General features: G+C 38.1%; 1 protein-coding gene across 5 annotated transcripts in view; it reads right to left on the reverse strand.

Annotated features, from left to right (window-relative positions):
- Positions 1-12,461, reverse strand: part of CEP152 (centrosomal protein 152) — a 94,116-nt gene that overhangs the window by 20,922 nt on the left and 60,733 nt on the right. For all 5 annotated transcript variants that reach the window (XM_060003586.1, XM_060003587.1, XM_060003584.1 and 2 more), the window contains exons 18-20: positions 8,122-8,403; positions 5,770-5,901; positions 274-924 (exon numbers count right to left, since the gene is read on the reverse strand). In XM_060003586.1, coding sequence (XP_059859569.1) covers positions 274-924; positions 5,770-5,901; positions 8,122-8,403 — 1,065 coding nt within the window. The remainder of the gene's footprint in view (positions 1-273; positions 925-5,769; positions 5,902-8,121; positions 8,404-12,461) is intronic.

The following is a 12,461-nucleotide window of genomic DNA, read 5'->3' on the forward strand; positions in this document are numbered from 1 at the left end:
AAAGAACAGTATATATTTTTTTTAGGAAAAAGATGTCTAGTGGCTAAAAGCTCTGCTCATATTTGTGGCACTATGAAGAAGCAAATTTGGGGGGGGGGGGCAAAAAAAATTGCAAACCTTTGAATTTGCTAAAAGTTTTTTAAACCACTAGTAAAAACACAAGTCGTAACACCTATTAAACTGGAGAATGAAGAAAGGAAAAAGTACCAAATGCAGCTTCTACAATCATCTTTCACATTTAATCATAGCTTTTTTCACTTATTAGGAACATACCTTTCCCCAGTCTGAGTTGACAGCTTCTATAAGTAGGGAGAGTATATCTTGAAATGCTTTCTGTATGCAGGTCTTTAGTTTTTCAAAATATTGCACAGACACCCATTTCGAAGAACAAGTCGACATGAGTTCCAAAAGGTACTTGTTCTCTGAATCACTGGCTTGCTCCTTCTGGATGTCCTTTAAGAGAAACTCAAGGACAGTTAGGATGTCTTCCTCATACTGATGGATTTCCAGTTGGATCCGCCTAGCTTCCTGCACAGTCCATTCTCTGCGACTCTGGTCTAAACACGTTTGTAATTCTGTCTCCTTCTGAAGAAGTAGTTCAGTTTTTTGTTTCATAAAGTCTTCTTTAGCTGCTGCAAGCACCTCATTAATTTTATTTCGATGATCATCTAAAAATTGCCGGTAATCTTGCTCATTTTGTTCTTGAATTCTGTGGATTTCTTCTTGCTTTTCTTTGTTCCATTCACTCTGGGCCTTTGCCAACTCAGCCCTGACAACCATGGGGACTTCCTCATTCTTTAACTCAAGCTCTCTCTGCAGAGAATGAATCTTCTCTTCCAATTGCTTTCCAGGTATGACATTTTTCTCCAGATTTGCAATCTCGCTTTTCCATTGCTCTTTAGCTTCAGAAATAGCAAACAATATCTAAAGGACATAATAATGTACAATGAAAACTCTTTATGATTCTCCTCATTAATAAAAAAAATTAAAGTAACCATTTGGGTTAATCTTTGAACTTATTAATAAGAGATTTAAAATCAAAATTAAAGGGAAAAAGTAAATTTAGATAAGACATTGGCTGGTCCTAAAATATACTTACACTAAACTTAAGGATCTTTTCCCTCATTTTAAATCACCTAATACTTTGTCTTACGTTATTTAAAATAAAACATCCATTTCTATATGAATAACTAGAAATTTAAACTGACCAAAAATATATAATTACATAATTATCTAAAACTAATTTTAGAAAAAAATTCATATTTGTTTTTTTTAATACAGATGCTGTCTCAAATCTAAGCCCCCAACAAATGAATTATCTTTTATATGAAGCAAAAGCAGCCTCTAAGGAAATCTTACTAATATTTTTAGGAATGTAACACATAACCTGCACAATAACTTGCTGACAAACATACTGTATTTTAATGTAATTTTAGTGGTTAAAACAGTTCATTAAATGACAATATCAAACAGAAAAATTCATTTTTTCATTAATCCAATTTTTGTTTATAACAGAATAGCAAGACTAGCAGATCATAGACACCAGTAGTACCTAACCAAAAAGTAATAGGGAATCAAAAAGCCTGAGCTGTAGCTCAAATCCTGACTTGGATTGCAGAGGCAGCCTAGCACAGTGCTTAACAGAACAGGCTCTGGAGACAAACTGCTGGAATTAACTTCCCATTCCTCAATTTCTTTGAGCCTCAGTTTCCTCATCTATAAAATGGAGATAATTAGAATGCCCACCTAATAGGTTTTTTTTTTCTTTTTTTTGGATTAAATGACAAAAGTAAATAATCTATTTAAAGCACTTAGGGGACTTCCCTGGTGGTCCAGCAGTTAACAATCTGCCTTACAATGCAGGGGACGCAGGTTCAATCCCTGGTCGGGCAACTAAGATCTCACATGTCGCAGGGGAAACTAAGCCCGCGCGCTGCAACTACTGAGCCTGTGTGCTCTAGAGCCCGCACACCACAACTAGAGAGCTTGCGCACCGCAACGAAGACCCGACGCAGCCAAATAAATAAGTAAATAAATATTTTTTAAAAATAAAATAAGGGCTTCCCTGGTGGCGCAGTCGTTGAGAGTCCGCCTGCCGATGCAGGGGACACGGGTTCGTGCCCCGGTCCGGGAAGATCCCACATGCCACAGAGCGGCTGGGCCTGTAAGCCATGGCCGCTGAGCCTGCGCGTCCGCAGCCTGTGCTCCGTAACGGGAGAGGCCACAAGTGAGAGGCCCGCGTACCGCAAATAAATAAATAAATAAAATAAAAAATAAAATAAAAAAATAAAGCACTTAGAGCCTGGCAAACAGTAAGACTCAAAAAATGTTGTATAGTTACTGTTACTGTTGGCTGCATGGGCTTAGAAAAATTCTTAATCTCTTTTGCACTTAGTGTCCTCTATATAACAAGCAGATCGGATGATGATGTCAAGTCCCTTTTACTTCTAATATTCCCTGGATTGAATTCAAAGAAGTCACAAGGATACAAATGTAAAAGAAGAACTGGCCATCTCCAAAGGCTTGGCCTAGACAATGGTGACTGTTACGAATCAATACCATATATACTGACTATACTGCTGAACTGAATGAATAAGCATTTTCAGAATTCTAATGGAAAACTGATGAATTCATAAAAGTGCTAACAGAAGATCAAGATGAAAAAAATTAATTACATGGGACTGAGTGAACTGATGAGGATGATTATAATTTTTGTGACCTCCTGTTTGAATTAAAAAAAAAAAAATCCCAAAAGGACTCAGAGGCAAAAAATATAAAAGTCAATTTTCACTGTAAAGTAAAAGAGCTGTTACAGTAGAGGATTACTGGACTAAAGGTCAATATTATGACATAGAAAAAATATATATATATATGTCAAAAGAAATGCCATATATACGCTCTGGCTGTTGAGACAGGGGGTCTGCATCCTTAATTCTCAGCTATTATATAATTATAGCGAACATCTTCAACTATATGGATACCTAGACACATGTTACATACCTTTATTCAATAAAATGTGTTCCTGAATAGTTGGATATAAATCAAAAATTTTGAATCATACTTTAAGTTTACTAAAGGAACCCACTATCTAAGATGAGCTTTACAAAGGAATTCACAGAAAAATTCTTTTGCTACCAGCAGAATAATTCAGTAATGATGTGAAACATGTTTGAAACATGTTTCCTTTCCCAAAAAGGAAATCAGGTCGTGTCACAATGGATGCCTGGAAATTATTAACAGGTAACCTGGGTGGAGGTGTCAGATCCCAGGGAATTTGCATGACCCGCCCAAAGCTCACCAAAAGTGTACAACCTCTCACATAAAATTTTACAAGGAGAATTTGACAGCATTAATTGATTTAGTGTTTCCTGATGTTGCTACACATTAGAATCACCTGAGGAGCTTTTAAAATCCCTAAGCCCAGGGCTTCCCTGGTGGTGCAGTGGTTGAGAGTCCGCCTGCCGATGCAGGGGACACGGGTTCGTGCCCTGGTCCGGGAAGATCCCACATGCCGCGGAGCGGCTAGGCCCGTGAGCCATGGCCGCTGAGCCTGCGCGTCCGGAGCCTGTGCCCCGCAACGGGAGAGACCACAACAGTGAGAGGCCCGCGTACCGCAAACAAAACAAAACAAAACAAAAATCCCTAAGCCCAGGTCACACCCTGTACCAATTGAAACATAAAGCCTTGGGGTGGGAGCCAGGCAAAAGTATTTTTTTAAAGATCCTCACATTTTTCCAATGTGCAGCAAAGTTTGGGAACCACTGAACCAACTTGCCGACTTCTGGACTCTGGAAACTGGCTTTAAATTTCCACAGATCTTGATGGATCACTCTAATCTTATAAGAACTCTCCAGCAAATGCTTTGAAACTGGCTCTTGCTCATCTCATTTGGCTTGGAGGAAGCATTTGCACAAAACACTAAGTTTTGTGGCTGAATAATTATCTAGAACACTGCTACTCACACCCAAGTGTGGTCCAAAGACCAGCAGTTACCACATCACCCAGGAGTCAGTTACAAAGTCTAATTCTCGGGACTTACTCCAGACCCAACAAATCAGCATCTCCAGGAGCAAAGGCCAGGAATGTGATCTAACAAACCCTCCAGGTGATTCTCATGCCTGCTAAAGTTTGAGAAGCAACACACCATCCTCTCGTTTCTGTATTTCTGTATTCACATATATTCAGACCTTCTGTGTTCTTAAGGAAAAATCAACTTTATTATTCTTAACTTCTGAGCTCTAAGGCACATATGCATACCATCATATTATTTCCTCTTTCTCTCTCCCTCTTAAATTTCCTTTTGAAATATTTCAACGTACTAAAAGTACAGAGAATATTGTAATGAACCATTACATGAACTACCCATGAACTACCACATAAGCTGAGAAAAATATTAGCTTTTTACTTATGCTGAATTTATTTCCTTAAGTAACTTGTGGAATAAGATTATGAATGCAACATATGACTCATTTACAATGTCTGTTACGCACATTATTTTCTAAAATGGTTGTGACAACAGAAGAGTAGCATATGCTTGATACTGCAATCTATTTTGTGCATTACAATTAAGAAGAGAAGATATAAACATATGGCATAAAATATCACCTTAAGTTTGCTATTTGGACTCTCATGAAGACTATCTGTTCATATCTTTGGTGTACTCACCCACAGATTCTCTTATAAATTTGTATTGTTTTTTTAATCATATATTAGTATTAACGCTTCTGTTTGATTCATTTACTTTCCTTATTTTTATTATCCCCTTCACTTGTTTTTTATTACAAAAACAAATGTTTTAAATGTTTGTACATATTTTATCCCATTTACCTATCTTGGCTACTGTGCCTTGCCTGTTGCCTCACAACTGAGTTATTATGATGCAAATCTGAAATAGTCCATTTCTTTTAATTTTTCTATACTCTCATTTAAAAATGTTTGTCTTCTGAATCAACCTAGAGTTTGTTGTGGTGTAGGGGGTGGGAAAACAATTTTTCTAAAATGCTATCATAAGATGATTTATTATGGAAAATTCCTCATTTCCTTGTTTGAAACAATTTATTAAGCTTTTAGTCATAGTTGGGCCTCTCTCAAGTCTGTATAGTACTGAATGAAAAAGAATTCTATTTTTGTGACTCAACACTGTCTGAATTGCTGCTTTCCAACATATTCTATTAAGTGTTAGGGCTGGACTACTATTTCTTTTCCAGAACATTTAGAAAAATTTCTAGTCCTTTCAGTTTTCCAAATAAATTTTAGAATTATTGTGCCAAACTTCAAAACTATGTTCAGTTTATTGGCATTTTGATTAGAACCGGTTTACACTAATAAATTAAGTTGTGAGGATACAAACGGTTAAAATATCTGATGTTTCCAGTCAAGGGACATGACATCTCTGGAAAGGAGAGCTTGTTATTTATCAAGGGGCGTATATTATAAGACTACTGACACAGCACAGAAAACAGTAGTCATGCATGTGAAAGGATACTGTATAGCTAATTGCTCTCTCAGTTTCTCCTAAAGATACCACAAGATAAATAGGGATTTCATTCCATGGGTAAGGTTATGCTCCAGATTATGAGAGTTTCACAACCCTGAAACACATTCTCTCCCCCTCCACAACTTGATGATGATGAGAACAGATCCCACTAATCAGGCCCTATGCTTAGTATGCATTATCACATTTAATCCTCCCACAGTGCTGTGAGCAGGTAGGAGTTCCCAGGACTGAGATGAGGCCCTCCTGAAGCTTCTTTCCAGGAGAGCTCTTACCCGTTTGGCCACAGACTGCTCTTGTAGCTCCTCCCACTTTTTCTGTTCTGCCCTTAGAAGGGCTTTATACTCTGCAAGCTCCGGCAGCTCTTCCAGCCACCGATGACGAGCATTTTGCACAGCTGTTTCTACCTGCAGGAGAGCAATTGCAGAAGAGAGGTAAAGGAACGTATAAAATTTCAGAAAGATCCCATGTGCAGGTAACCACTATGATTTCATGTGCATTTACATTGTATTGCACTACAGTAGTTAAACTGACTTCAAGCACCCCACCTTACCCCAAACAGTAGGGGTTCTAAATGTTCTAAATGTCCCATACTATCCACTGCAAAAGGCAAAGCAGGAATTAGAAATCTATACACGTTTGATGGCCACTACTATTATTAGAAAGCTTTATACAAAGTACCGATTGCCATTTCCAACAAACTCCTATTTATCTTGGGGAAAAAGAAGAAGACATGCAGGAAGGCTGCTTGGTGTCAGCCGCTGTCCAATCAGTATACCCACCACCTCCTCAGACCTCGTGCCCGACATATAAACACACGCACACAGGCAAGCATGCACCAACATATTGTAGTTTAGAGCCCTACACTTGGCAAATTTTCTTGCTGTCAAGAATGAATTTGTGACTATCAAGTGAGGTTGATAGTTCAGTTCTGGCAAAAATGTAAGACTTGATGAATTCTGAGGGTGATCTGGTTGTACATCTGTTACAGGGTGACCACAGATCATTTATTAAATAAACTTTCCTTATTTCCTTGTTTGAAATATCCAGATACACAACGTACATATAGCCATACACACACACAAAAGCAGAGTTGATATAAGGGGCTGAATTTCTCACTAAAATACTAAATACATTTATAGGTAAATTCCAGGAAGTTAAAAATATGGGGAAAAGATAAAGCTCCTATAGAAATTTACATTCCTTTAGAAGTTATTATGAACATTTCCTTTCTACTATATCATGCTATTTGCTTTTCTTCACAAGATCTGTGATTGTATAAATACCTAAGCAGCACCCCTAAGAACATGTCTCTTTGCCTATAGAACATTTTCTTAACTCTGTTGAGAAAATTATTTTTTAACTGATTGAAAATGTCCTTGATACAATTACTATATTTGCCTATGCTTCCAAACTTTAAGGATTCCTTGTAAAACCATGTATAACAATTTAACAAATAGGTAGAATTTCAAGTATTTATCAAAAGCAGAGTATGTTTTTTTTAAAACTGTACTTCAGGCATTATCTTAAGACTTTATAATAAGTAAAAGATCTAAAATTAAAAGTATACAATAAATAATATTATATTAAGGTCCAGGGACCTCTGAGGGCTAGAAACCCTGTCAGATGGTCTGTGAGGTCAAAACTATTTTCAAAACTTTGGACCTTATTTGTCTTTTTTTTTACTCCCATTCTTTCATGTGTAAATAGTGCACTTCTCCAGAGGCTACATTCTGTATGATATGTCTCTTCTCTGATAGCCAATGGCAAGTATGAGCGAGGATTCTTCTTTTTTAAATTTCTTAGATATTTTTCCAATACAGTAAATAGACATACTACCAACACAGAAAAAGCTCTTTTGAGTCTTCAATTTTTAAAAGCGTAAAGACATCCTGAGAACAAAAAATTCAAGAATCACTGTAATAGATAATATTGATAAATCAAATAACTCATCGTTATTCTGTTAACACAGAGCTATACTTTTCTCTGGATGACCTTTCTTGGAACCAAGTAACGTATTATAGTTTAGAGCCTTACACCTGGCAAATTTTCTTGCTGTCAAGAATGAATTTGTGACCATAAAGGGAGGTTGATACTTCAATTCTGGCAAAAATGTAAGACTTGATGAATTCTGAGGGTGATCTGGTTGTACAGGGGTTGGGATTTATAGACAAAGTCCCATTTGCAGGGGAATGCCTGCAGATTCAACTCTCAAGTCTCAACACAAGATACTGTTATATACCTTATTCACTTTAAGCTTACTTATCTATAACTACCTTAGTGGAATATTTACTATAAAGTTAGACAAGAAAGATTCATAATTAAACTGTGCTTCATTCAGACGTAAAACCATCATTGTTAACCTCAGGCATCTTAATGTTTAGACGGACCTCAGAGGAGCAAACATTTTGTAAACTGAAAGAACATACAGAAAAACTGAGAGGCGACAGCTTTGTGACAGAAATATAATGACAAATTTGGCAACAACGTAAGATTGTTATCCTACCCTGGGGTATACAAAACGTTTAAGTATAAAGTTATGAACAAGTTCAATGGTAGCACTTTACGGGTTTTCATCCATAGGCAGGCAGTTCCAATAATTTTACTATAGGAAACCTGCCTTTTACCTGTTTGGCAATATTTTCACAATATTTGAGTTCCGATTCAACCTCAAGTTGCTTCAAGCCCCCCTTGATGGCTATTTCCTTCTCCTGCTCTAAATTTTGCTGGATCTTTCGCTTCTGCTCTTCTATCATGATTGCCATCTCTTTCTTGGAAATAACGTCAATGGCAGTTTCTTGGTCAGTTTGGCTGCAACAATCTGAGGTCTTCTTTTTCATAGCCTTTATAGTTTGATCCAGCTTAGACTGCCACTCCTTTTCAAGCTGCTGAATAAGTTCTTGTTTGATCTGTTTTCAGAAGAAAAATCGTATGAAAAGAAAAATATTCAAATAAGCAAAAACTAGAATAGCTAGCCAAAAAAGCAACCACAGCAGTGTTTGAAAACCATCTAGACATTGTTGTAGTTATTATGTGAGGTTTAGAAATTTAGTCAATGAGAATATATTCAAGGAAATCCTGAAAGTTACTCTTTGACCTTATCTATGGGACATAAATCACATGGAAGAGTTAAGTATATTGTGTAAGGTCAGGCTATCTTGCTCTCAAGATGCGACCTTCTGGAAGCTTTGACATGGCCACTACAATCATCGCATGATTAAAAAAAAAAAAAAAAAACTTCTACTATTAATATGTGATTTTCCATCAATACCAGGCTTTCCACAAAGCAGGCACTGGGTAAGCATAATTAATGAAACTAAAATTGAACAATCTAAAAAACATTTTTACTTATTTGGACACATTAGAATCTTGTTTCTTATGATATGAAATTGTACTCAGTCAACTGCGTTCAAGACAGGGCATGGGCTTCCCTGGTGGCCCAGTGGCTGAGAGTCCACTTGCTGATGCAGGGGACACGGGTTCGTGCCCCGGTCCAGGAGGATCCCACATGCCGCAGAGCGGCTGGGCCCGTGAGCCATGGCCGCTGAGCCTGCGCGTCCGGAGCCTGTGCTCCACAACGGGAGAGGCCACAGCAGTGAGGGGCCCGCGTACCAGAAAGAAAAATAAAAAGAGGAAAGATTGGAAAGATGCCTTAGTGATTCTACTTTCAACAGCGTAGTGGGATGGACCCAAACATAATTAGTACTGGGCAAAACTGTGAAATAGCAAAATTTGCTTTTCCCTTTTCCTGTTTCCCACCTCCTGGGTATCCAGAGTTCTCAGACAGCTTCCCTGGCTACCACAGCCCCTGGCTGTATTGCTTCTCTCAAAAAGGTCATCTTGTGTGGCCTTTTTTGCTCTATGCTTTATGCTTTCCTGACAAAACACAAAAACATTAGCTGTCTCTCTCACTCCCCTGGTAAATAACTGGTTAGCAAATCCAACTAAAAAACAATTTGCAGCAATGTAAAAATAGGGGATTTGTTTTGCGTCATCCATATTTTTTTAAAATAAGTTTATTTATTTAATTTTGGCTGTGTTGGGTCTTCGTTGCTACACACAGGCTTTCTCTAGTTGCGGTGGGTGGGGGCTACTCTTCGTTGTGGTGCACGGGCTTCTCATTGCGGTGGCTTCTCTTGTTGCAGAGCATGGGCTCTAGGTGTGTGGGCTTCAGTAGTTGTGGCACACGGGCTCAGTAGTTGTGGCTCGCAGGCTCAGTAGTTGTGGCTCGCAGGCTCAGTAGTTGTGGCTCACAGGCTCTAGAGCACAGACTCAGTAGTTGTGGCACATAGGCTTAGTTGCTCCACGGCATGTGGGATCTTCCCGGACCAGGGCTCAAACCTGTGTCCCCTGCATTGGCAGGCAGATTCTTAACCACTGCACCACCAGGGAAGCCCCATTCATATTTTTTTATAGATATTTGGCTAGATATATTCCATAATATATACTTTATGTTAAAAAATGACTAGTAAAAGAATTTCAGGTGCCAGCACTAGATTGATGAGATTTGGGGGAGAAGAGAGGAGATGAGTAGTAGGGAGGTCAAAAGACAGGACAATGGTGTATGATTCCATCTTGAGATAGCTCCAACCCCGATTAATAGCAATCTTGGGGTCAGAAGAACCTAGTTTGAGAACTAATTGCACTTTCAACTAGGTTTTTAAGATTGTAATTTGGTTCTTAATTTTCTTGGAAACTATGAGCATTTTCTAATCTCACTTGCTACTTAGGAAATAGAAGTAAAGTTTTGTGCTTCTAAGCCTACCCAGTCATTATTTCTTTCTTCCAATCCACAGTGTACGTTAATTATTTGTTAATTATATTGGTCTAGAGTTATCAGAATCATTTCACAATATGAAATTTGATCACGGTTTCATTTTTGAGGAATCAGAAAAAGTCCTCCTCAAATCCCATTATAGGGACTACCCTGGTGGCCCAGTGGTTAAGAATCCGCCTGCTCCACAACAAGAGAAGCCACCGCAATGAGAAGCCCATGCACCGTAATGAAGAGTAGCCCCCGTTCGACACAACTAGAGAAAGCCAGCATGCAGCAACGAAGGCTCAACGCAACCAAAAATAAAATAAATAAAAAAAATTTTTAATTCTTAAAAAAAAAACAACATTATATCCTGAATTGGGCTGAAGAGTCAAGAGGTAGGAAGTTTTAAAAAATAAAACGGGTGTGAGTAAGCTGCTAATAGCCCAATTCTGAGAAGTAAAATGAGTGATTATGTATGTACCTGGCAATTAAAAATAATGTCAGTTCAAGAAGAGCTGTCTCTCAACAGTTAATACTACATTTTTTTAAACATGATGACTAGAAAGAAATTTTTTTTTTTTTTTTTTGCGGTACACAGGCCTCTCACTGTTGTGGCCTCTCCTGTTGCGGAGCACAGGCTCCAGACACGCAGGCTCAGCGGCCATGGCTCACGGGCCCAGCTGCTCCGCGGCATGTGGGATCCTCCCAGACCGGGGCACGAACCCATGTCCCCTGCATCGGCAGGCGGACTCTCAACCACTGCCCTACCAGGGAAGCCCTAGAAAGAAATTTTAGCCCACACCTCTTTCTGTTCCTTAACCCAGTGTGCTTTGGCTAACATCATTTCATTTTCAAACTGCTATTTAATATCAATTTTCTTGTTCTTTTAGCCACTTGTCCTTTTCCATCATAAGCGTATCTTGGTACTTTTCTTCAAGTTCCACCTGCAGTTTCCTTACATACTCTTCTCTTTCCTCCAATAGCTGTCTCTTTAAACAAAATTCAAATAAATATCTCATATGACACTAATATTCTCCAAGTCAAACTTATGAAATAATAGTTATATGCATGTAATAGACAACAGCAACAGAGACAAGTGATCTTCCTATATGCTAACTCAATCAGTTGAATAAACTGTCTTGTAAAAACCTGCCTACATCTCAAATATTTGGACAAAAAATTTACAGATGGTTGTATTAAATGAAAAGGCATCTAATACAATAAATACATTCCCACAGGACCAAATACTATTTTTAAAGGTGAAACTGACATTTATGTTTACACCCCACCCATAATGAGACGCATAATGTATCACAGCCCAGAAAAATTTATATTTCTGAAAAACCTGTATTCAGAGATAGGCCAAAAATTACTGTTCTATTCTAAAAGCTATGCATCCTTCAATAAAACCCAGACTGGTATAAAATTTTTTTAACAAAACTAGCTGAAGCATTATCAAATAAGAACATTCAAGTGTCAGTTAAAATTTAACAATTTGAACTATTCATATAATATTCCCTATTTATTCTAGGAACCCAGTTGATCTGAAATCTCTAATAAACCTCTACTCAGGGATCAACATTATCTATGAGAGTTTCTGTTTGAAAAATTTTAGAAATGGTTTTCTGGAGGTCCTACCAAGATGCTATGAGAAGAAACACAGTGAAGCCCACAAACTACAACACCAAGGAAGTATACCTCACATAACGAATGCTACATGGCAACCGAGCTTTTGCTCTGTGTCTCTTTGGCATTATTTCTGATTCCTGACTATCTGGTTGTCTGGATTTTTTTCCAGTTCATAGCTGACCTGGATTATTTCTGTCTTAATTGCTCTCTGAGTCTTCTCCACCACTGGCACATGCCAAGAAGATAAAATCCGTGTTTGTTCAGTGTTGCATGATTTTGGAAAACCTCCGGTGACTGAGGGACCCATTTCTTCAGTCAGGTCATGGGGAGTGCAGTTGTACTAAGATTATAGGACAGGCTCATCCACATGACTGAGAAAGTTGTCCACTGTCACATCAAACATCATATATCACTATTATTATTTTTGTTTGACTGTAGAAGTAATCCCCAAACTGTCTTATCTGTGTATGTCTATCCTTTAGGAGTTGTTTCCATATGTATCTGCATTTCCTTTTGACCCGAAGAAGAAAACTGCTACCAATTTTCCGTGTGTTTGTATGTTTGTGAGTATATTAGTTA

This window comes from Delphinus delphis, chromosome 2 (assembly GCF_949987515.2).
Source record: "Delphinus delphis chromosome 2, mDelDel1.2, whole genome shotgun sequence".
NCBI lineage: Eukaryota > Metazoa > Chordata > Mammalia > Artiodactyla > Delphinidae > Delphinus > Delphinus delphis.